We start from the raw sequence: 26,665 nt of genomic DNA, 5'->3' as shown, positions 1-26,665 counted from the left end.
CTGATTTAAGACGGTTGTGTGCTGGTCCTAAGATGGTCCCAAGCAGCTAGCTTCTAGCACAGGGCCAGCACATAACCAGCTTAAACCAGCTAAGGACCAGCATGTGAATAGCTTAAACCAGCTCAAACCAGCTACCTTGCTTCAAAACACACCTAACCAGCATATGCTGTTTTTTTCAACAGGGTTGTATTGTATAGCAAGCCCATGCAACCACGCAACAACCCATAAAACTAAAAAGAGTGTAGTGCGTCATTTCAGCATGTGATACATGAGAGTGTCATTATGTAATAGCCATTCCAAAATCAACAGTCAATTTGAAAACGTAAGTTGTGTTAAATGCTTAATGTTTAGCTGGTGGAGTTATGTTAAGTATCAGGTTATACTGTACATGTGTCAGGATAAGCTAGCCTTTCATAAGCTCTCCTTCATTGCCTGCTGTGAGACTTAAAACGCTGAAGTAATGAGTTAAAAACACTCCATCTTAAAATAAATAAAGAAAGATAAAATTGCATTAGATAAAACTTGTGAACTTCAGTCGACAGGACAAGAAGGACCAAAGGAGAGGAGATGGGTTTACAGTGCATTGTGTATTTAGTATATATTTTGAGTGTTGATGTGGAATTCTGAGCTTATTATGAGAGTTTTTTGGTATAGCCGTAAAATCCAAACCCAAATGAAGTAACATGCGTTTCTTTACGAAAATGTAACATGCAACTGACTAGCTATACAACATGTGGCAAATCATTCATTCTTAAAAAAAGAAAGGCTTTTAAAAGATTATTTTTTCTGCCTGTTTGATTTAATAAAGAAACTTTAACATCAACAGAACCTTTGTGTTGCACAAAAGGTTCTTTGTAGAGAAAAATGTTCTACAGAGTATAACAATGTAAGAAAGAAATTGTTCTTTTAGAAAGCTTTGACTGAAAGGTTCTTTGGGGAACCAAAATTTTGTCCTGTGGCATCACTGCAAAGACCCCATTTTAGCACCTTCATTTTTAAGAGTGTAGCTTTGCTGAGCTTTGTTATTAGCCAGCTAAAAAAACAAGCCCTTTAATATGTTTTTCTCCAAATCCCTATTCCAATCTAGAGTTAAACCACATTACTGACCACTAAAATTATACAGAACAATCCTGTCTTCTTTAGTGCAACAGAGAACCAAAAACTTCAACACGCAATGTGAGGATTCTTGTAAAAGAATCTTCAAAACATATACAGTGACAGTATTCCAAAACCAGAATTGCATGCCAGAAAAAAAGAATGCAGGCACAATTCAGATGTAAACGAAAAAACGAATGCTAACAATAAAAACTACAATAAAAATCTTGTAGATGACAACTGGGCCTTTACCTGTTTCTGTGTGTATTAAAGGGATAGTTTAGGGATAAAACAAAATAACCCCATGTTTCAACTTTATAAACTGTAATGTCTAAATTAGTTTATAAATATGGATATTTCTCTTAAACAAAGGCATCGATTTGCTTCAAAAGGCCTTTAATAACCCCATGGAGCCGTGTGGAGCAGTTTTTGATCGATGGATGGACTTTTTGGAGCTTCAAAATCTCATCACCCATTCACTCCCAGTCGAAAGCTTGGAAGAGCCAGTATAAATGGTATTATAACTCTGACTGTATTCGTCTGAAAGAAGAAAGTCACATCCTAGGATGCCTTGAGGGTGAGTAAAACATGAAATGAGATCATCGATGCATGCTACCATCAGTTCACCCCAATCTCCTGTTTTAGCCACAAAAATGTTTGAATGGTTGTTTATGTGGATGTTTATATGGATGTCATCCTTTTCCCGTTGTTCTGAATTTGAAAATGTGGTCAACCTTAAATGCATTGTGAAAGAGAAAACCTCTTCAAATATGATGCCGTGCAATTGCTAAGCTTTGTGACATTGCGGCAAAAGATTGTCTGCAAAGCCCTTACCCACTGACAGCTACTCAGTTACACAAATAGGGAAACAAAGCTGTCTTCCTCCGTGAGACAAAGACAAAATGCCCCACCAAACTCAGAAACACTTGAAATTACTGTCTGTCTTTAGGTTTGGGGTCATCGGCTGAGTAGGCCAGAGCTCAGGATTCTGCCAAGAAGCAATCTTTATAATGCACTTGTTGACATAAATCAAGTCTAGACTGCTGTGATCTAACAACCAGTTAATTCTTCACATATTGTTAGATGTTTGTAAAAGATCCACCATTTATTTCCTCTAGTCAAATATTTAAAAGCAGAGTTTGCCAAAAATTGTAATTCTTTCATTTACACTCTCCCTCATATTCCTCCTGAACCCTTTCCCATTTTTTCTGTGTGGAACAGCTCTCGGCATTTGGTTAAAATTTCATGAAGAACAATAAAAAGTGTATCACTAAAGTGACATATGACTTTTCACATGGCATATCACTTTCAGTTATTAGCCATTCATTTATTTAGTATCTGGATGCTGACATTGTTTTATTACAAGTGAAAAACAACTTATCATATGGCATCATAAAATATAGATTCATTTTTCGGTAAACTTTTCTCAGATATACAAATAAAGAAAGGTTTTGCATTCTGTTTTGTGTAGTTTGCATAGCAGTTAAAACATTAAAGGTCCACTGTATGAAATTTAGCGGCATCTAGCAGTGAGGTTGTGAATTGCAACCAATGGCTCACTCCACCCATTCCCTTCCTTTCGAAGCACTACGGTGGCTGATACAGGACTAAGATGTAGTCACGTTTTTGCTTCTTTGCCAAAGGAGATAACATATTTACGAAACGTGCACTGTAGAGCAGTTTGTCTTTTTAGGGCTACTGTAAACAACATGGTGAATTCCATGTGAGGGGACCCGCGGTGTATGTAGTTAGAAAAAGCTCATTCTAAGTTAATAAAAACATAACGCTTCATTATGTAAGCTCTTTATACACCTCTGAACACATAGTTATGTATATTATATGCCATTTCTGTCAATAGATCCTCCAAAAAATATACACTGGACCTTTAAGGTGTGAGCATTACCACTTTACCACTTCCCCTCTTTCTCTATCACACACGAGCAAAGGCAATAAATTCACACTAAAAGCACCTCCAGAGAGACGAGGAATGAGACATGACTGCTGTTAGAGGTGACAGAAATCCATTAGGACATAAATAGGGGAAAAACAGGGTTGTACCATCATATGAAAAGCAAAGCAGAAATCAAAAAACATTTCTATTGGGATTTTCAGTGTGTAGAAACATACACATTAATATGTAAAAGAGATAAAGGAAAAGTAGAGGGCAGAATAACCACTGCAGTGCCCTGATCTCATGGGTCATTCTCTATAACGGAACTGAGCAGAATTAAAGAGGGCTGTTCAGCATGCGGTAGCCGTTTTACACAGCAAACTTACTGTAAATCTGTTTTTATAACCAGGTACACTGACACGGTGAGATGCTTTACAATTGGCAAGGGACTGGGGAAAAAGAGAAGTAAAGCATAAAAAGCAAAGGGATGGGGAAGGAATGTTTTGAAAGGTTCGTGGAGTTCAGCTACAGACTTCCATCTGTCAACCCCACCTGCTGTTGGCCCTAACGGCAGACAGTTTACAGTCAACACACAAGCACACACACTATTCCCAACAAGTGAATTCGGACACGCACACGCCTATTGTATGAGTGTCTATTTATGACTCAAAATAACAGTTACTTTACAAGATCACACAGTTTCTGCCACCTATAAACTTGCCTCCTCTTTCCGAAGGCTTTAACCGACACAATTTTACTGCTCAGTGGCAGGCTAAGAAATTCTTAATACGCAAGTCATCGAGACCTTAAAACTGCACTCAGTTCCAATATCTTGCTATTACCCAATGTCACAGGAAGTGCAAAACTGATGTGAGGTCAGCGAAAAAACATAGTGTCTCAAAACCCAAGAGGCCTCATTTAGGAACCTTCACATTGGCTTTCTTCCTGTTCAAACACAGGAACAACTCAAATCTTCACTTTAATGCAATCTAGTTTAAAAATGAGGTTAACCCTATTGACCCTGAACCCTTGTGTCCCTTGAGATCGAGAGGCATCTGCTTTTTTGGCTGACACGTCCTGGAGCAGAACTCACCAGGAGTTGAGTAACCTTTCTTCATTATCTTGAAAAGGAAATCCAACGAAACTGGCTGGGTTCAAATGATTCTTTGAGGATCTCCTCCTTTGAAGCAGACTGATCATTGGCAATTTTTCATAACTATTTAACAGCTGTAATGTAAAACCACTATATTTCAGGCTACACCGTATGAAAGAAACACAAATAGGCCAATTTCCAAATACAATTGCTCATACTTAGATATTATGTGATGTGAACCCCTAAACCAGTGGTTCTCAAACTGTGGTACGCATACCACTAGTGGTAATCGAAGAGACCCCCGGTGGTACGTGACACGACAGGAAATTAAAAACGCTATTTATTCATTTACATTTTGTTTCAAATACAATTTCAAATGTTTAATACACGGTCGATAAATACCATCTCATATAGCTGATGTGCAATTTTAACATATATGAATGATCGTTTATTTATCATTGGTCGATGTAACTCAAGCGTTACAGGCAGCTCAAACACAGAGCGGGAGCAGACAGACGCTTCTGAGTCTCACTCTTTCTCTTCCGATGAGCTGCGTGTAAATTAAGCTTCTTATGTATTTCTGCAATTGAACCGCTGTTTAAAGCTGTTGTTATCGCTGTAAAGCGCGTCTGCATCTCCTCGAAATTAAATCAATAAAGCGCGCCGCGATTTAGTTTTGACCCGCCGCTTTGACAAGAGCCACTGCAGTATAGTGTGAGTCTTAGAAAGTAAAACAAGACAGACTGACTTAAAACCTAGATATCTGTTTGTTATATACAGCTGTTCTCTTGATGTTTAAGTATACGTATGTTTATTTATTTTCTGCGTTAAATATTCTTTTCATATTGTATGTCTTTAATATCTAGGTTTAGTCTTTCTCCAAGTACCCACAAGGTAATGAACCCCCCATGCTGTAACTGTCATTTACAGAGGCCTGTTTACAGTAAACAGTAAAAAGTGTTTTGTCTCCACTATTACTGCTAACTCGAAAAAAAACATGTCTTTAGTTTGGAAACAGTTGGCACATATAAAAGTGTTTGTATTATTAACCTGTTAAATGTCACTGTGGAACACTTAAGTTTACTTAAGTTTGCTTTAAGAATCTAATCATGACAAACTGTATATCACTATACAGCATAGGAATAATTTGCAGGTGGGACAGGTGGGACATGTCCCCACCACTTCTTGCCAAAGTCAATTTTGGTCCCACCACTTATTGGAAGAAATAAAAAATTGCCCGCCTTGTAAGCAGAGGCTATGTAAATTAACTCCGCCCACCAGATTCAGACTGGAATAGACAAAATGTAAGAAAGGCACATGCAATCTGACTGCTCCAGTGGTGTAGAGCGTAAAGCTTGTGTTACTTCATGTCGTCGTGGGTTCGAGACTGCTGTTTGCTGAACTTTTTCCCTATCACATATATCAGATTGTAAAGGCATTTATTTTGAATAAAATTATGAAAATATTTGAAAATGGCTATTCAAGTCATACGTGTACCAAACATTTTGCGCTTAATTGCACTTTGCAATTGCAATTGCTATCGTTGATATTTTTAACATGGGAAAACACACATTCGTTTCAGTAGTTTTTATTTTATCACAAATTAATACTTTTAATTACGTCCTGCAGCAGCCATCCTTACAAATAATAAAGCACAACATGCTTTAAATAATCTATTGATGGGAACATGATATAGTTTAAAAACAAATGGAAGCAGATCTGATATGTGATGTAAAAATTTAGAAGAGTGAGTTTGGCGGATTCAAACCTGCTTCGCAGTAGAGTCTAAATCATTTGTCATGCATCTTTCTCACTACAGCACTGAAGCTGCTGATAAAGTTTTTGTTCTCTTTTGTGGGGGAGGAGCCACCTACATTTTTTGCGCTTCTGACGCCCATGAATATTCCCAACGAGTTATTACAGAAACAACTGATTAAAGTCTTGTTTTTGTCATCTTTGTGCCCTAAACCATAAGTATTGCAATTTGTTGCACAACAAATCGTTCCACACTGTGCTTTGAACAAATTATTCATCAAATCACATGGTTTGTTGAGGAAGGGTCTGCTATTCGTTTTCTCAATGATTCTCAAGCGATTTTCTTGGCAAATGAAAAGAATTATGGGTTTGGAATGAAAGGATGAGTAAATGATGACAATGTTTCTAATTATTGGATGAACTGCTACTTTAAGAGATATGAAACTATGACAGAAATGGATATGGCTGACCAACATACTTAATAACTTAATAAACCCAAGGAATAAACACCCAAGGGCAGTAAAGTGTTTGAGGTTTAGTACAAAGTCAATACTTTCACACATCATTCATTTCACACTCTACTGAACATAGAGTACTTGGAATGATAAAACTACACTAAAACCTTTTCCCAGATTGTTTGCTAAAGACCAGGCTGGCTCTGCACAGCAGCAAAAATAAAAGGTCCCTGTAGCCAAACATGCTTTAGACAGTCTCCTCTGACTTCATTCTTGGCTCTCATCTATCAAGGCAGGTAAGAAAACCAGCACATGGTGTTTTATTATAAAAGAAATTTGGAAAATATGAGAAAGGGGCAGGAGGAGAGAAGAAAAGATGAGATGAAAAAAGCAAAAATAGCCATGTGGCATGGAGATTTGGATAATGAAAGAGTGATGAGTTATGAAGAATGGGCGAAAAAAAAAGAGTAAGAGGAAGAAAAAGATGGGACCTGGGAGAGCACTGAAACTTTAACCCTGGTTTTAAAAGAGGGGATGTTCAGCATTTATCTGATGTGTCCGGTGTGGCAGAGATCAGAAATACCAACCCGGTCTCAAGGCAGTTTGTGACATAAACACGAAATTTGGAATACATTAATTTGTGTTCCCCTTCAGTCGGTCTCTCGACGTTGTGTTGAGAGAAAGACGGGGATTTGATCTTGAGAACCTATCATCTCCGAGAGGAATTTATAACGCCAGTGGGCTATGGTGAATGGCACATGCACGCCAGTCCCCGCCCCGTGCATACGGTATAAAAGGGAGGTGGCGTTGGCCATTCACTCATCCTTTGTTCTTCGGAACCTGCATGACGGTACATGTCAAGCGATTCCTCCCCCCAGAGAATTCTCCTTCCAGACTGCTGGATTTACGATGCGAAGCAGCGGATTTCTCCCTCTCGGTAGCGGACTTCCCCTGGGTGTCTCGGCAGCGAGCCGCAGATATTTCTAAAAGAGCAAATTTCCTTTCACAGTCTGCACTGTCTTCGGGCATGTCTCGCAACTGTGTTCTTGGGTATGACAGACTCATCCCCGAGTCCGACGGGCACGACACCTGTATTGCATGTTGGGGTTCCAGCATGCAGTGGCAGGGCTCGTCGATTAAGGTGTTGCGGTCACGGTTGGCCATGTTCTCCGGAATGTAGCCGCAACCCGTCTGCTTCCCGAGCGAGTTCGACTGCCGCTTCGGCGAGGGGTGATTGGGGATTCCCATGGATGTCACTGAGTGACATCCAATCTCAAATCAATCTCGACAACTGGCTTATCTTGGCTCACTCGCAAGATATGTTGTGTACACACAGGGACCTTGTGCTCCGGCACCTAGACCGTCTGGGCCTTCGGGTCAACCGAGAGAAGAGCAAGCTCTCCCCAGCTCAGAGCTCCTCTTATCTCGGTATGGAACTAGACTCTGTCCATATGTCAGCGCGTCTCACCAGCGAGCACGCACAGTCGGTGCTGAACTGTCTGAAACATTTCAGACGGACATCAGCGGTCCCGTTGAAATATTTTCAGAGGATCCTGGGGCACATGGCATCCTCGACAGGGGTTATCCTTCTCAGGTTGATGCACATGCGACCGCATTGTGTTCCTTGGAGGGCATGGCACACCGGCACCAGGCGCATTGCGGTGATGCCTCAGTGCCTTTGCACCCTCACCTCTTGGTCAGACTTGACGGCAGGGTTCAAGGCACGTTGTGGTTACGACAGACACCTCCCTGCAGGGGGGGAGTGCCGTGTGCAACGGGCACGCAGTATCGGGGCAGTGGATGGGTCCCCAGCTGCGGTGGCACATCAACTACCTAGAGTAGTTGGCTGTCCTCTTGGCACTGAGGAGGTTCCAACCCCTCGTGCAGGACAAACACGTGCTGGTCCGGTCGGACAGTACGACTGCCGTGGCGTACATCAATCATAGGCAACATACGCTCATGGCAGATGTCACGACTCGCCCGACGCCTCCTCCTCTGGAGTCAGCAGGTGATCAAGTCCCTGCGAGCCACCTTCATCCCAGGCGACCTGAACCAGACAGCCGATGTGCTCTTTTGTCAGGGGACGCCCTGCGGACAATGGCGACTCCATCACCGCACAGTCCAGCTCATATGGGAGCGGTTCGGCCAGGCGCCAGGACGAGAAGAGACGGACGAAACAGGTGGACCTGTTTGCCTCCCTGGACTCCACCCATTGCCCGCTTTGGTACTCCCTGACCGGTGGACCTGTTTGCCTCCCTGGACTCCACCCATTGCCCGCTTTGGTACTCCCTGACCGAGGGGCCCCTCGGCATGGATGCCTTAGCACACAGCTGGCCGCGGGACAAGCGGAAGTACGCCTTCCAGATCCTGTGCAAGTCCAGGGAAGAGGGACACCAAGTACTGTTAGTTGCACCTTACTGGCCCAACCAGACTTTGTTATCAGACCTAGTGGCTCTGAAGACAGCCCCCTCTGGCCGATTCCCTTCTGTCGCAGGGGAAGGGCATGGTGTGGCACCCCAAGCCACATAGAATCACCACGTCTGGCCCTGGACGGGACGAGGAGACCTTGAGTGGCTTGCCGCCGGGGGTCAGGAAACCGTCCTGCAGGCTAGAGCCCCCGCCACTATGCCTTTATACGTTTATAAGTGGCGTCTCTTCTCGTCCTGGTGTTCTTCCCGAAGGGAGAACCCACGGAGTTGCCGATCGGGTCAGCGTTGGCCTTCCTACATCAGAGACTCGAGAGCAACCTCCTCTACTTGGACCGCATGCAGAGCCTTAGAAGCTCTGAGCAGCTCTTTGTCTGTTTTGCGGGACAGCACAAGGGAGGGCTGTCTCCAAACAAAGATTGGTGCACTGGATCGTGGGTGCCATTGCTTTGGCATACCGTTCCCAAGATCGCCCGTGCCTGCTTGCAGTGAGAGCCCACTCCACCCGGGGTATGGCCTCCTCGTGGGCACTGGCTCAGGGTGCCTCTCTGGAAGACATATGTAGTGCTGTGGGTTGGGCTTCGCCCAGTACCTTCGTGAGGTTTACAACCTCCGCGTGGAACCAGTGTCAGCCCGTGTCTTACACGTTACTGGCAGGTAGGCAACTGGGTTGGGCGTACGCCTGCGAAAGCGCCTTCTCCCCTCTCCAGGTGAGTCTAGTGCGCTATATTAGCCTCCCTACTTCCCCCCCTTAGGGCGAAGTACAGGCATTCCATCCATCATTAAGCATTGGCAATTGTGGTAACAGACCGGGCGGAGCGGTCTGTTGTAACCAAGTCCAGTACTGGTAGAGTCGCCCCTACTCAGGTGGACCCCTATACTCGGACTGTTGCCCCATACGTAGTGATTCCCCTGCAGGGTCGTCCCGTATGTTGAATTCCTCACTCTTTGTTCCCCTGTCGGTGAACCGATGACCTCCCCTCCAGTGGGTTACCCCAACTGGGTTCTGTCCCCCCTACTCGGGCTGGTGCATTTTTTAGCATGTGTTCTACCCACCGGTGAGACCATGTTGGTGTCTCCACATGTAACCTCCCCTTGCAGTAGGATGTTGCCTCAGTAACACACTCTTCAATGAGGAGAGCAGTGTTTCCCCAGTGTTCCTTACGGCACCGGGCGGCGTCTCGCTAATAGAGACGAATGACACCGTCCGTGACGGCCGTCGGTACGAGCCTCTCAGGGTATGCTACTAAGTACTGATCCCACTGGAAGATTACATCTCACAGTAGCGCTAACTCGTGACTCGCTAGTCTATTCAGTGTCGCTCCGCTTGAGGTCATGATATGGCTCAGCGCCATGGCGTGTAGAGATAGGTCCCCAGTCTGTCTCTCAACACAGCCCAAAGGGTGAGTGAATGGCTGACGACACCTCCCTTTTATACCGTATGCACGGGGCGGGGACTGGCGTGCGTGTGCCATTCGCCAAAGCCCATTGCCGTTTTAAATTCCTCTCGGAGATGATAGGTTCTCAAGATCAAACCCCAGTCTGTCTCTCAACACAACATCTCGTTCCCTCCATCAGGGAACGGAGGTTACAGTCTGGACACGAATATCCCTTTTTTTTTCGTGTCAGTGAGCACAACTTTCTTTTCGTGTCACCCAGCACTACTTTCAATACACAGACTGCGTGTGTATTAACATTTATAAATTTATAACCTGATATCAAAAGAAGTCGTACATTGTGACGAGGGAGGCGGGACGAGAGCCGTGAGAGAACGAAGCGAGGCCGGTAGTGCGAGTGATAATGAGTGTCAGCTGTGCGTTACACTGGTCTCGCATCTCTCACGGAGGAGCTCCGGAAGCATAAGAGGAGGAGCGACAGGAAGGCATGACGAGAGAGGACCAGGCCTGGACATTATGTGTTTTAGATATGTTTGTGTAGCCTTTTACTTTGGTTTTGTTGTTTGTTTATTGTATTAAAAAGTTTATTTAATGTTCGCCGGTTCTCGCCTACTTCCTCCTTTTATACGAACATTCTTACATTGGTGCCGAAACCCGGGAGGAAGGAGAGACATGCTGTCGGAGAGCCTTCGCCGCTGAGGGGGATCGCGGTGCTGAGGAGTTCGGGCAGCGTGGACGAGGGAAGTCCGCGAGTGGCTGCCCGAGGCGGTGGTGCTGGACCAAGTATGCGTCGGCTGGGACGGAGAGCTCGCTGCTGTGCTCCTGGGCCGAGGTGGGGTGGCGGCCATCCGGGAGGGAGCGGAGGAGTCCTCGCCGTTGGCCATGGGCCAGAGCCTGCTGCCGTCCACCGTGAAGGGGAGGAGCAGGAGACGGGAGACTCACTGCCGGCTGCCATCAGCCAGAGGAGCCATCGCCGGCCTCCAGGGGGCGGAGGAGGATTGAGCCGTCCACCAAGCGTCCAGTACCACCGCATGGCACTGCGAGGAAGAGCCTCTCGGCTGGCTGAGGCCCGAGCGACAGTGTGTCGGGGAACCGGACCAATTTTTTTTTTTCTGTTTTCCTCTCTCCCCTCTCTCGTCGCTGTTGCTCCGTGTGCATCCGTCTCCTTTTCTTTCATCTCGTCTGTCCATACCCCCAGGCGCTGGGGCCGCCGAGACTGGCCCCCCGGGGGGGAGTAGAGCACAGTCTCGGGTACCCCCCCGGCCTGTGAGGGGCGATGGGGTAAGTGACGAGGGAAGCGGGACGAGAGCTGTGAGAGAACGAAGCGAGGCCGGTTCCCGCCTCCTTCCTCCTTTTATACAAACATTGTTACATACATATTTTAGGATGTAGCTAACCAAAACCTTACTTCACTCCAAACCTTAGTGAGGTGACTATTTATTAAAGGTGGAGTGGTTGATTTGGAAAGGCGCTAACTTTAGCCTGCTAGCTAGGAAATTATAATCCCACCGTCTATGCAATTCGCCATCCAAAGTGACGCCTCCTCCAAACACATGAATGTATTTCGTAAATCCATGTGACGAATTACAAACTAAATCCATTAAATTCTTCTCAAAGCATGCACATACCTGTCCAAAAGAAAGAGAGCAACCATGGTGTCCTCTTTTAGACCCTTTGCCTGCCAGAGCCGTCTCCATTGTGTAAAAGCTGAACAGATGTTAATTTGAATTTTTCCTCTTTCATGATCCAGACGTTTTGTCGTCACTTCTTTTTCAAAAACTGACTTTCGTTTTGTAGATTTACTTGTTGTCGGTTCCACAGGAAAGTTTGATTGTTGCTGATTGTCTGCCATTCTCCCTACATTGACACAGCGGATGTGAGCGCGCTGATGACGTATGATGTCTGCGTGAACAGGGTGCGCAGTGGTATGCAGAATAGCGCAGTTGTATGCAAAATACGTTGGCTGAAAATGTACAAATTTGATTGGGCGAACATTTTTTTTGGTTCTACTCCTTTCACAGATAAAATATTATTATAAAAATATTATTTGACCACTATACTTCTTAATTGCTATCAGGATGTAAAGAGATTTCCAACCAACATGACAAAAAATGTTTCTGGACCGGATCACCCACCATGCCTTTAAAAGATAGCAATTTTATTGATTGAGTAAACAAAAACTGATGAGAAGAAAGGAGGGGGCGTGGATATATATGCAGACTGAATCTACAGTGAATCTCCCACATAGGCACCAAATCTCAATGGCTATTTACACTGTTAGCAATTTCCACATTTTCAGAGACATTCAACATAAATTGAACATTGAACAATTGAATGTCTGCAAACCACAAAAACGCTGGATTTTTAGGTATCTATTTTGTGGCAACTTTCAAATATGTTTCTAAATCTGATGAAATCAGGCCACTCCAAACACTTGTATCTAATTCTGTGTAACTGAAGCACACTGAATTTTGACAGCTCTTGAACTGTAGAAGATTAATGTAAACAAAGTTATGTCTAAAGTGACTGGAAAAAATCAGATGTGTGTTTAGATGTAATGGATGCAGCCAAAGTTTTTGCAGCACAAGCTCATGTCTTTGACAAAAGCAACTATATTACTAAATTTATAATAAAGGGATTTTTCACCCCAAAATGATAATTCTTTCATCATTTATTCACACTTATGTCATTCCAAACCTGTATGACCATTTTTTCCTGCAGAACACAAAATAAGATATTTTGAAGAACACTGACAATCAACATTTGACTTTCGTATGGACACAACACCACTGAGACATTTCTTGAAATATCTCATTTGGTGTTCCATGAATAGTCAAATACAGCTTTTGAATGACATGAGGGTGAATAAATGATGACAGAATATTTACTTCTGGGCAAACTACCCTTTTAACATAATAGATAATCAATACAAATAGCCATATATCAGAAACAGCCTGAGATTAAATCTACAGATGGAGAGGAATAAACTGTGGATCTGTAAACATCATGCTAGAGCTGGAGACCATTTTGTTTTGGGATGTGAATTACAGTATATTTTTGTGCTGTTTACCGGAAATTTCCTTGTCACCATTAAAACATCTTTCTTTGCTGAACTCTAACTACATATGTCACAGATCTCGCAATAACTCTTAATTTAAGAGCAAATGCTTGTAATTGCACGCCTGACTTCAGGCATCATACGTGCACTATAAAGCACACACAATTATATGCATGTGTACGTAAGGAAACCACACGTTTTTCTTTTAGATACTACACTGTAAACCTTTGCTGTAGTTTTGCAGCAGGTTTGCCAGTAACTTGCTGTATATTTATTTTACAATTTTGTTTTAAACATAGTTCTTATATTTTCTTTCATAAAACAAGACTAAATATCTTAGGTCACTTTTCTTGTTATGTAAATGTATCTTAATTGAAGAAGTTTTAAATATTTTTACTAGAAAACAAAACAAAAATGCTAAGGAAGATGTAATTTTTTGCAAGAAGAGAGACTCTTCTTGCTCATTTTGAATCTCAAAAGTCAAAGTGTTTTAATTTTGATTAAAGTATAGTTGAACTCAAATTGAAAACAGAACTGATAGGAAAAGTATTAAGTAGTAATTAAATCTACAGTAAGTTACTTGCAAACCTACTGCAAAACTACAGCAAAGTTTTACAGTGTACGTACATGAAATGTACCGAGAGAACATTTCCTAATTACCCTAGAGAACATACTACATAGGGGGTGTTGTTGGTAACAGGGTTCCAGGGGAGTTGAAAAGGAGGGAGAGTGAGACAGATTCAGGGAGCAGAAGGAGGTCAAACACATAAAAACATGATTGCAACACTTCCTTACTCAATACTTTGCCAACATTTCCCAGATTCCTTCAACTTTACTATTTTTTGGAGGTTTTTCCTTTATTTACGCCTGTCTAGGGGCTTTGGACGAAGGTAAATATTTACGATTCCTGATTGAGGAAATCTCATTCTTAACTATACCTGACCTCTGACAACCAGACCCTGTCACAAACCAAAGGAGATGCATTATGGCATCTGTATCTGAGGTTATCTGTCACTTTGGCTAGGTTAAGCCAACGTGACAATGAATAAATGTGTCAGGTCATTATAGTGCCACTGGAATGCCTAAGTTAAACAAAACACAACACATTGCTTCGCAAATGGTGTCATACATCCTCTCTCTGTTTTAGTTCATTCATGTCATCAATGTTTTTTCCTTGAAGAAATAGTGGAAAGAGGTCAATTTAGATTAAATGGCCTTCAGGCTTTTTTCTAAAGCATTGGACATCCGGACATTGCACGTTTGCAGACTTTCCTGTAAGTTCTAATGACACCACGAGCCTCTTCTTTTTTAAAATCCCCAAATCAACAAACAATTAAAACTTGACCCTACGTGAGCAAATTTGATCCAGCAAAACAATTTGTCTGTCAAATACTGCAAATATCTGTAAACTGTCAGCTCCCAGAGTAACCTGACCAGGATTAGCTTTTGCATATTTGTTTATGAACTATGACTATGGCATTCATTATTAAAACACAAGAAACCCTGTGATGAATTTTATTTTTCCGGTGGCTTCCACTGGTTGAGCCAATCCGTTTGTACTCGGTCATTAATTAAACCATTCTGATGGTAATTAAAGGAGCTGTATGTAATATTTTACTGTATTAAATCAAAACAAACTTTAATATGTTCGTAGACATTTAGGAAACATGCTAAGTTCATATTTTGGTTTGTCCAAAAAAAAAAGCTATAGCCAGTTATTCCACTCTGAAATGTTCGTTCCATGCAAGAGTGTCTGTTTTTGTTTTGCTCCGTGTGACCCTGCCCACTGACGATTTACCCACTAGTGTATTTCGACAGTTCGGTTACCAGTTGGCGACAATCACTGCATTGTAGCAATCAAACGATCTGGGTCAGAGCAGATTCCACCCTTTCCGGTACTATTACGTTGCAAACTCAGAAATAATTACTATATTATTTTACAACTAACCAGGAGTAATATACAATTTATTATGGTTATTTACGGTTAAGTGTGACCTCCGGAGGACGCAACCCAGCGTCGGCGCTATGGTGGGGCATTTGAGGGCTGTGCCCCCCCTAGCGGTCATTGATGCCCCTCCTTCCACAGGCCATGGCGTGGCCCAAAAAATATCCCTTTTAGTTATTCTTTTAATATTAAATGTGCAAACTGTAACTTAAATGAAATAAAATTAAATGAAATGAATGGGGAAAACGCATAATTTTGGTTGTTCATGACATGTTACTAGGCTTGGTCATCATTGGTCAATGCTTATTGGTCGCTGAGTAAACTTGTTACATTTGATTTGCAGCACGCAGAATCCATTTCAAGTTCGTGGCTTGTCCAATAGGCTACTTGCTGCCCGAATGCGTGCCTCAGTTATGTCAGCGGTCCTGTCCTGTTACTTATATGTTGTCCAGGGGTGTTTTTGATGATGGTGGAGGCTGGTGTTGTCTAATGTTTATAACCAGTGGTAGGCCTACTTAATGATTTTCTGGAAGTGCATAAACTGTTGAGAGGTGGATAAACTATTTCTGACATGTGTTGCGGGAATATGGGCATTGTCCCTTTAAGAAGCATGGGGTTTGTAGTCCTGGCCGTACTGAATGATGGGAAAAGTAGTGTGGGTGCGGGGTATTCACGTATGTGAGAGAAAAGTAGCAGACGGAGAAAAGGAGAGTAAGCTGCTTTAGAGGTTTTGTTGTTTTCTTTATAAGTTTGTGAAACCACCCGGGAGTTCAAGTGATTGTCAAATGGTATAGTGATGGAGCTTTCGCTGACGAGATTAAACAACGTGCTTCGTAATAACTTTGTCGGCTCATCATTGTGAGAAATGGACCAGAGCAAACTGTTACAGCTAACATTATCCGTGATCGGAGAGGCGGATTAACAAAAAGGTAACATGTCAGAGATGGGTAAACTGCATTTATTTGCGTTTAGCCTCCACTACAGCCCTCCGCTGTGTGTGACTGTGCTGGAGTAGAGAGAGGGCATAACTTTACCCCACCCCTTTCTGCCTTTTATTATCGTCTTCGTGTGTGTGACTGAGTAAACTGTGTGCATAGGGCTACCACATAGCCTCGACTAAGTGACATGATATGGAAATTAACAACAACAAGTATAAACGAAATTAGCAAATAATAATTCATAAAAAAAAAAAAACGTGTTTCGTTTTTTATAGCATTTCTGCTGTGTTGGACTCGACTATGATGTCGCCACTGCGTCAAAATATTTCTCAAACGGCAGTGCCCCCCCGCCGATGACCCAATGCCCCTCCAGTAGATCTGCTCTGGCGCCGACTCTGACGCAACCTCTGAAACGAGCTGCTGATTGAGTTATATTTGCAAACAACAAAACCACTGCAAACATGCAAATCATGTATAAATGATCAGATAAACGTACAGTGTAAGAGTTTATGCTTTCCATTACACTCCTGTAAGTGTCTGGCAACTCCTGTGAGAGTGGAGTCTGTCTGAGGAGATTTTGAATTTGGAATGCGATACCAAGCTCAACCGCTAGGTGTCAATGTTACATACAGCTCCTTTAACAGTCAGGTTGAAATAAATTGTGGGGAGTGATACTGCCCGAACAACATCTGATTGTGATTTTCAATTGTTTATGGCCTTTGTTATCTCATCCAAAACCAGCAGGACAAAGTGAAACAATGAAACAAAGAAAAAGACAGAGAATAAACTAAACCTACTTAATCTCTCCTGCAATTTTGCCCTTTTAATCCAGAACTAATAACAAATCAGGCATTGATCTGTCATTTATATCCATTATGCATCATGGCAACTGTTTATTATGCCTTGCCAAGTATTGTCACTTACATACAACAGTGCATCCATCTGACAGCTGAGAATAAAGTTTTATATATCCTACAGTCAGGCACGTTGTTTTTTATGACTAGTCTATGGCGAAATGGACTAAAATGTGTGCAAAGTGACACATTAATGAATTTAGATTAATTTAACTATGATTAATTTATGCAGTTAGAGCAAAGAAAAACACTTTTAGTGAGACATTTGTGAGTAAAGATTCTCACTGGGATTAATAACAGACAAAGTTTGTGTTTGTGTTGAGAGAGAGAAAAAAAGCCATTACAAAGTGAGAAAGTGTGAAAGCCAGTGAGGAACAATAACATCTGTCTTAACGCTGGCTCTCCATCACCAAATCATGGAGGAGAAGAACTGCATCTGCAGAGCACACTTCATCCAACACTTTTCTGACACTTCATAACTCAGTTTAATTAGGCAGTGTGATTATTTTAGTACTGTTACATGAAAGATAGTTTTAATAGGACTGGACATCACAAATGTAATCATAAATATATCTTAATTCAAGTGAAATATTTTTCTTCAAAAGGTTGTAGGCAGTGGGAAAAATGTATGGTTGCCATATTAGGATCAATGTAAAATTTTATTTGTTCTCTTGAACAAAAAAGCAGAACTGTTTGCTTTCCTACACGCTTCAAAATATATTCTTTTGTGTTCAATAGAGCAAAAAAATGATAAAGCCATTTTTCCTACTATGGTAGTCAATAGCGGCCAAGAACTGTCTGGTTACAAGCATTCTTCCAAATATCTTCCTTTGTATTTAGCAGAACAAAGACATTTATACAGATTTGGAACAACTTGAGGGTGAGTGAATGATGACAGAATTTCTTTTTTGGGTGAACTGTCCCTTTAAGTAAACTAGCTGCAGAAATGCAGAAATAATAAAGGATATTATATCTGCATAGCATATCTGCTAAATGCATACATATAAATGTAAATGATGTGGTAAACTGTAGTACACAGAGATTATACGCTTTTTAATGGTTATGGATATGTTATGAAAGCTTGTGCACCACTCTGGCACATCCTTCATTATTCCATCTATTTGCATGATGTTTTCTCTGTCACTATGGATATTTGGTGGAAGTGTTTCTTCAATTTAATTTCAGAAATGGATCTGGCATCCATGCGTATTTCAGTCTTTCACATCCCTAAGCAAATGGATCCCAACCACTATGAACTCTATCCATCTCAAATGTTTTGAACTGAAATGGAAAACCCAAAACTTGAGGGTCATGTGGAGGGTTTGTGTCCTGTTCATGGAGTCGTGACCCTTACCTGTGCACTCATGTTGGAGCCCTTTTCCGTAGTATCCTCTCTCGCACACACAGTCATACTGCCCCGTGTGTGTACCACATTTACAGCTGGCCATTATGTCACAACAGTTTTTTCCCTCCTCACACAAGGATGAACACTGGGACAGGTCCTCCTGAATATAACTTCCAGTAGGCAGATCTGTATAAGTGAAGAGATAAATAAAATGACAATTGTGCTACCAGTTAGTAAGTTAATGTTGGAAATTCAAGGTTCTTTAGAAAAGTGTTTGTTTCAGTGTTGACGTCTACTACATTACTAACTATAAAAACCTTCACTTTGGCAGGAGCATTTTGTCTCTCCACATACAAACAAATGCACTGCTCCAGATGTGAGCATACACAGACAGGCCAAGCAGCTGGAGGAGCCTGCACAATCTTGGACAAACGATAGCACAGACATGATATCACAACAGGAGTTGAGAACAAATCATGCCACAGCTTTAGTTTGGTCAGTTTGAACTTTCCCTCATACAAAGTTGAGTGTAATCTTTGGATCTAGGCACATTCTTTATTGGTAACTCGCTGGGTTTAGTGTAGTTTGGTGATTCCGTAGTGAATAAAGAGATCATTTTGAGTTCACATTCACAAGGCTGACTGAGTTGGGGGGTCCGATAAGAACAATCTGTCACAGACTAGCAGCCAAATTAAAATAATAATACTGATTCATTTTTAAGAAGGCTAGTATTTGTCAAGCTCAGGAAAAATTAGTTGGATCAATCTTCACACCTCGTTTTAATTTCCCTTAACAAAAAAAACATAGTTTCTGCCTATATACAATAGCTACAACAATTTCTGTTACTAAAATAGTACAAAAAACAGCTGGCCTACTCATGTTATAAAGTTGTACCTTCATGAAGGGCACGTCGAGCTAGGGCTTCGAACTCTGCAAAGTTGTGCACCAAGTAGCAGTGCTGATCTTTAGGGTGTGAGGCCATATCGTGGAGCTCGCGGATGTTCCCCTGCCAGATTCCAAGCGTGAAGATCTCCACGCCTTTCTCCCGCAGCGCAGCTGCCACCGGTCGCGGGTCTCCACCATTAGAATAGCCGTCAGTAATGAGAAAGATCACCTTCGTCGCGTTCTCCCGTGAGTACCGTAAGATTTGCTGTGAGATAAAGACAGAAAAGTTCACATCACATATTAATTGAGTTGAACCACAAAGTGTTGTATTATTCAATACGTGTGCAGTATGTTATTGGACTCCCAAATGTCAAGAGGCGTGCTTTTTGCTCGTGTCTGCGTCGATGCCAGTTCGAAACCCGTGTGTTTACCAAAAGCATCGTTAGCCAACTATGGTCGCAAATTCCATCGTTCCAGCATAGTTTAACGAATTAAGTGTTTCCCAAAACCATCGTTCCAATGATCAATCGCAAGCAGCATCGCAAAGTTGCATGGTTGGAACTACTGGTCTGGAGATGTGGTTAGAAGCATCGTTCCTTATTATTATGACATGTAGACTAAAGCCGAGCTGACACTACGGGACTGTGAGACTACTCGAATTGCTATGGTGCTTACACTACACAACAAAGTTTCTTTTCATCCTTCATCTTCTTGTTGTAGCAGCATGCACACTACACAACGCACACAAAGTGCGCTAACAACAAAGACCTTGGTCGAGGAGCAGATGCGACCAACAGCGAAACACCTCCCGGTGTAATATAGCTTTATGTCTCTTATACCAGCCATTTAACACGCTCTGTAATGTTAATGAATATATGCCAGCAATTTTTAATTCATCCACGCAATAATTTGACATAACTTCTGCGCTGTGGCTGGATTAGTTCCACAGTGTCGCAACGAGATCACTTGGCGATAATATCAAGCAGGTTTGAAAATATCGTAGCGTCTGGGATTGCTCGAGACAGGTACGGATCATGTTGCTGACCTGCTTATACTTAATGAGCTTCTGCGACCGAAACGAGCACCGTTTTGGTCGCGATCCGGGGGTATTGTCACAGACCTTGGAAATCTGTCCGCGGGAGCAAAATCCAGCCAAAAATCACGTAGTGTGAGCTTGCCATTAGATGCGAAATGTGAAGGCCCCTTAGTTTGTAAAGAAAATAGAAGCAATAATTACAAAGCCTGGGGCCTGACATACACACATCACATCAGATAGGCAAATACACTTACAGATAGGGATACATGTGCGTAGCCCCAGTGCCACCATCAACAGTTTACACTGTCTAACACAGACTCAGACACAAATACACAGATACTGCTGGCTGTCACCACAGTGATGTCACTGTGGTTAGGCCTCACGGGAGTTGGCTTATAGACTAAAAAAGGGTGTGATTGTGGCCATTTATAGGGCAGCAGCTCAAACACACCGAGGGCGTGTTTAGATATGAGTCAGAGGTGGTAATGGGAGTCAAACATGTCTGCACATTAGGAGAGGGTAGACACAATTTATGGAGATCACAGAAATAGAAGAAAACAGCGAATGACGCACTGAGATGTGTATTGTGTAAGTTAACATACTTATTAGCAACCCCAAATGCTGTGTTTCACCCACAGAATTACACACTACTTTAGTGACTCCCACAGAATATAAACCCACTACATTTTATCCACAAACACACACACATCAAAACAGTAGTGGTTAATCTAATTAGCTCAGTTAAAAGGTGTTATTCATGTTGTATCACAATTTTGTGGGTATGCAAACAGTGTTTTCTTCACTCAGTGGCAAATTTTCCAGTCTCTCCTAAATCTTTACAACTCCCTCTTCAATAGACTTTAATCAGGGAAGATGCCATATCTAATTTGACATGAGGAGAAACAAGGCTATGAAGGATACAGCCTGAGTACAGTGTGTTCATCACTTACAGCCATGATTTCATTCATTGTACAATATGGCATCTGCAACTGCATCTGATTGTCAGATTTTGTAAAAACCCTCTATATTTAATGTAGAAAATGTAAAAAATAGATGTGCACAATAAGTAATGTTAAAGGTCCAGTGTATAATTTTTGGGATGATCTATTGATAGAAACGCAATATAATATACCTTCATTACCTATGTCACAACTCTGTCTTTCCTATCATGAGGTTTCTGGTCTGTGGACAGAGTTGTGACGGTGCCATGTCTTTGTGCTTGTTTTGTTATGTGTGGAAGACACGTGGCCATTGTTGTCACTTTGTGCTGCGTGTTCTCCTGTCATGTCATTCAGCCCCGCCCTCCTGACTCCCGTAATCATGCCCGTTGTGTGTGATCTCTGTCACCTGCCCGTCACGTCCCTTTTGTAATTATCCCTCATTATTGTTCCCTTCTTAATGTCCCTTTGTTCTCTGTCCTGTGCGATTTTGTTCTATGGTTGTTACGCTATTTGTCTGTGGATTACCCTGTTGTCTTGTGGATTCTGCGGTCCTGTGGACTTTCCCTTTTGCGTTGGACTTATTATTTGGAGTATTGACCCCGTTTGTCTTGTTCCCCTTGCGGGAGGTATTTCTGTTTGATTATTCGTTTTGTTTTGTACTGTTTTCCCCATCGTGGGTTTTTGTTTCTGTTCATTAAAGATCTGTGTTAACCCTTCACCTGCCTGCATTTGGGTTCTGTCCTCCCGTTTCGTGACAGAACAAAACCACCACTATATGAACCCAGCAGGCAACAGCTCGACCCGGACTTGGTGGCAGCGATCACTTCCGATGTCCAGAAGGGCAACGGTCCTTTTCCTCCTCAGGGCGATCGGACCCTGGAGGAGTATGCCCGGGCATGGTGGCTAGGCGGGCTTTCTTCCAGAGATCCTGCTGAACTCATACTTCCTCGCAGGCCTCGTCAGTCCCCCTCCACCGGATGAACGGGAGAGGATGATCCGGGGGCCTTTCCAGGATCTGGTAAAGGGTCTCTCTTCCAGAGGCCCCCAGGACTCCTCCCGTCCCCCCTGGGTTCAATCCCAGAGGACGGCGTTCTGACCACTGGGATGGTGAGAGTCTCAGGTCCATCGCCTCATCCTCCGCTGTGCTGGCCCTCCCAGCTCCGTGGAAGGCTGGGAAAGGGAGTCATGGGACTCCCCATCTGACTCTTTAGGCACGGAGATGGCTCCCCCACCATCCGCACCCCTGCAGCCAGCCACGTGCTCAGTGGTCCGACCCCGGAAGAAGAAGAAGAGGGGGTTGCTGCCTTTTCCGCCGGCACCTCAGCCAGCATTCCAGCCGGCGAACCAGCCGGTTATCCAGGCGGCACCCCAGCCGGTTGTTCCAGCCGGCGTCCAGTCCGGTGATCCAGCCGGCATCCAGCCGGTGATCCAGCCGGGTCCAGTCCGGTGTCAGCCGGCGTCCAGTCCGGTTCCAGTCCGGATCCAGTCCGGGCAGCCGGCGTCCAGCGGTGTCCAGCCGGTCCAGCCGGCGTCCCAGCCGGTGATCCAGCCGGCGTCAAGCCCTGTCCAGCCGGCCTTCCAGCCGGCGTCAAGCCCTGTCCAGCCGGCCTTCCAGCCGGCGTCAAGCCCTGTCCAGCCGGCCTTCCAGCCGGCGTCAAGCCCTGTCCAGCCGGCCTTCCAGCCGGCGTCAAGCCTGTCCAGCCGGCCTTCCAGCGGCGTCAAGCCCTGTCCAGCCGGCCTTCCAGCCGGGTCCCAGCCTTGTCCCGCCGACGTGCAAGTCGGCGGTCCCCCCAGGACTTCCCCCACAGAATCCCCCAGGACTCGCCCCTCGAGCGCAGCCGGGGATTAAGACTGTGCCTCCTCTGAACTCTTTTTGGTCCCACCCCCCCTCCCATGTTTGTTATTTTTATTGGCCACCCCAACCCCATCCTTGTCTCTTGTATGTTACCCTTAGTCTGTTCTGTGTTGTGTTTATGGTGTATGTCCTTGTGTTTCTTTGTTCTTGCCCGCTGAGGATTCTCCCTTGGGATGCCATGGGTCGTCCCTTGGAGCGGGGGTAGTGTCACAACTCTGTCTTTCCTACGTGCTGCGTGTTGTCCTGTCATGTCGTTCAGCCCCGCCCTCCTGACTCCCGTAATCATGCCTGTTGTGTGTGATCTCTGTCACCTGCCCGTCACGTCCCTTCTGTAATTATCCCTCGTTATTGTTCCCTTCTTAATGTCCCTTTGTTCTCTGTCCTGTGCGATTTTGTTCTATGGTTGTTACGCTATTTGTCTGTGGATTACCCTGTTGTCTTGTGGATTCTGCGTTCCTGTGGACTTTCCCTTTTGCGTTGGACTTATTCTTTGGAGTATTGACCCCGTTTGTCTTGTTCCCCTTGCGGGAGGTATTTCTGTTTGATTATTTGTTTTGTTTTGTACTGTTTTCCCCATCGTGGGTTTTTGTTTCTGTTCATTAAAGATCTGTGTTAACCCTTCACCTGCCTGCATTTGGGTTCTGTCCTTCCGTTTCGTGACAACCTATGCCTTCAGAGGTGTATAAAGAGCTTACACAATAAAGCGTTATGTTTTTATTAGGGCTGTCAACGTTAACGCGTTAACGCATGCGATTAATTTTTTCAAATTAACGCGTGAAAAATATTTAACGCAATTAACACAGCATCAGTTTGTTTCGACATTTTTTGTCTAGCGTTACATTATGTAGACACGCTCTTATTCGTGTACAGGCTTTTAAACCACTTAAGCGCGATTTTAAACAGTTGCTTTGATGCGTTCAATGAAGATAGACAGCTTCTAAACTGTGGGACGTGGCAAAACGCAACGCGAGGTCCAGTCTGGTGTAAACAGTCACGGGCTAAAGGCTGCGTCGGTGAATCTCTGCCAGACAGCGCATCCGTGTTAAGTTCTCTTTCGTGCTTGAATGGATAAAACTATACAAGATTATGTCAGAAAGCCCGTTTTGTCTAGCATTTTCTTAAGCAAGACTTCAAAGTGTAAAATAAAATCTTAAATGAATGCAAAGAGTTGTGAAAATGGGAGTGCGGTGACGGTCAGATCTGCGTACTGAGACAGCTCTTAAAGGGGCCACGCTCTTAAACGTGCTGCTGTGACTCCTGTCACTAATGTTAATCAAAGAACAAAAGAAAAGAAGAAATCAATGTGATTTTGTAGCTTTGATGAGAATTCTTCTGCATTTAATTTATAATTTAGCATTGAAGACTGTAAAGTGTTTGAGAACTTCCTTCAATTTCTGTATATTTCATGATAGCTCTCAATTATATTGTTGAATGGCTATAATTAATGTAAAAATAATCAATTTAATAGAGACATCAGTTACAGTACTAATATCAAAATGTTTTCTTTCATTCGTAAAATGACGCTGTTAAAGAAATATGTTGTTTCTACATAAATTTGAAGATTAAATGTGAAATTATTCAAATGTAAAAGTATATTTAAAAATATTATTATGTATGATTAATCGTGATTAATCACAGAAAATGTGTGATTAATCCGATTAATTTTTTTAATCGATTGACAGCACTAGTTTTTATTACCTTAGAATGAGCTATTTCTATCTATACACCGCAGGTCCCCTTGCATAATTCGCCATGTTCTGTCAGCCATGGTAGTGTTTCGAAAGGGAGGGGTGGAGTGAGCTGTTGGTTGCAATTCACAACCTTGCCGTTAGATATTACTGACTGGACCTTTAACACATTTTTCCATTACATACATCCTGTGATAATGATATCTCCTCCATCATCAGAGGCTTCAAATCACAATCAGTTCTTTTCCCTCTAGCTGGGAGCTGTTATTTTTTTATAAACCCCATATCTTATCTCCTTTTTATTGACGAACAAAGAAAAGAACCACAGAATGACAGTTAAACACAATACATAGGACAGATATAAGCCACACACATATTACAACTGAGGGAACATTATAATTGAATAATTAATCCTAATCATTCATTGTTTATGTAAGGGATAATCCACAGCTAGCCATGCGTTAAAGGGTTTTAATGCACGACGTGGAGGCCAAGAACCACCCGACGCGAAGCGGATTAAAATCCTTTAACGCACGGCTAGCTGTGAATTATCCCGCTTATACCATGGTCATTTGCCAAGTTAAATCTTTTATTGATGTTTACAATGAAATTTTAGATCAAACAGGTGAAAATTACAGTGATTTTGTCAGTTAAATTTCAAATGTAATCAAACTTACTGGAGCAACCTGTGCGTTAAAGGGTTTTGATGCACACCTTCCCTCCAATCAGAATCCAGTATTCAAAAAGACCATGGTATAATACTTTATAAACAATTATAAAATTGGATAAACATTAGCACTTAATGTTTTAAACACTGTTAAAATCCAATGATGAAAAAATTACTTTACAGGCTCACCACAACATATTGAGCAAACGGAAACAATCTAAAACATTGCATGCAGGTACAAACAGTGCAGTGGTGCCTGGAGAAGTGGGTATGCTGTTAAATTATGCCCCCATTTTTAAAGCGGCCCAGCAAAGGATGAACGCCTCGGTGTTATAATGTAGCCAGGGTTCCACCTTGGTTTTATGCACATTTTGAAGTTTCGTATCAGAAATGAGTGATGGCCACAGAAGAGGTGCAGACTCTGCAATCAACCCTGGCCTACAGGCTATATGAAGAGACAACCAGGGCAGTGAGCAGGATTTTAGACATACCAATGTCCAAAAAATTGTTGACTTCCTTGATCTATATACAGTATGTGCATTTTAAGACTTTTAGAATGCAAATTATATAACAATAGCTAACGTTCAACCATGTCTCTTTTCATGATTATCAGCATTGGTAAAAAAGTAAACTCATGGTCAATATTTTTATACAAATATATTATACAATCTATGTTTCATGAAAGAGCATTTGGGTTTGAAATGATATTAAGGTAAACGAGTGATAACAGAATGTCCAGTTTTGAGTGAACTGTATACCTTTAACCTTTTGAGTAATAACATCGACATCAAATTACAAAAGTTGCAGATACTTTTTTTATTATTTAAAACAGGTAACATTTAAAGAATATAGAAACATAATTAAAGAACGAGAATTCATTTGCATGAACTAGTGAAGGTCTGGTCATGTTTTGTCTTGTCACACTGACATTACATGAAACATATAAATGCTTTCGGCGTTTTGTACTTTACATGACTGGATTTTACATTCGGTCGTTTACCATGTTGACGCGGGTAATGCGCGCCCACAATAAACGACACCACGAGCGCGCAAACTCCCGAGAGCTGTGGAAAGAGGCAGAAAGCGACGCAGCCAGCGTTTTGCACGCGTTTTTAGACGCGACATGTGAACTACCCCTAACATTTCTATGATAAAACATTTAGCCACTTACTTTGCGCTCTTTCACAGTTAAAGTCACTATGAAACGAGTTGCGATTGGCTTCTTTTCCGTATCGTGACGTGTATCCGAGTGAAACGGCTTCTGAATTAGAAAAAATGTAGGGCGGGGATTTATTTTAGGGTATACGCAATGCCGACTGATAAAGCAGGTATATGCCGTAT

At 42.8% G+C, this 26,665-nt stretch overlaps 1 protein-coding gene across 3 annotated transcripts in view; it reads right to left on the bottom strand.

The window, feature by feature from the left end:
• Nucleotides 1-26,665, bottom strand: part of svep1 (sushi, von Willebrand factor type A, EGF and pentraxin domain containing 1) — an 88,255-nt gene that overhangs the window by 51,048 nt on the left and 10,542 nt on the right. For all 3 annotated transcript variants that reach the window (XM_057347831.1, XM_057347597.1, XM_057347666.1), the window contains exons 2-3: nt 19,147-19,402; nt 18,262-18,438 (exon numbers count right to left, since the gene is read on the bottom strand). In XM_057347831.1, the coding sequence (XP_057203814.1) occupies nt 18,262-18,438; nt 19,147-19,402 (433 nt within the window). The remainder of the gene's footprint in view (nt 1-18,261; nt 18,439-19,146; nt 19,403-26,665) is intronic.

The sequence above is a fragment of the Triplophysa rosa genome, linkage group LG1 (assembly GCF_024868665.1).
Source record: "Triplophysa rosa linkage group LG1, Trosa_1v2, whole genome shotgun sequence".
NCBI classification, from domain to species: domain Eukaryota; kingdom Metazoa; phylum Chordata; class Actinopteri; order Cypriniformes; family Nemacheilidae; genus Triplophysa; species Triplophysa rosa.
This window is presented reverse-complemented; position numbering and strand designations above follow the sequence as displayed.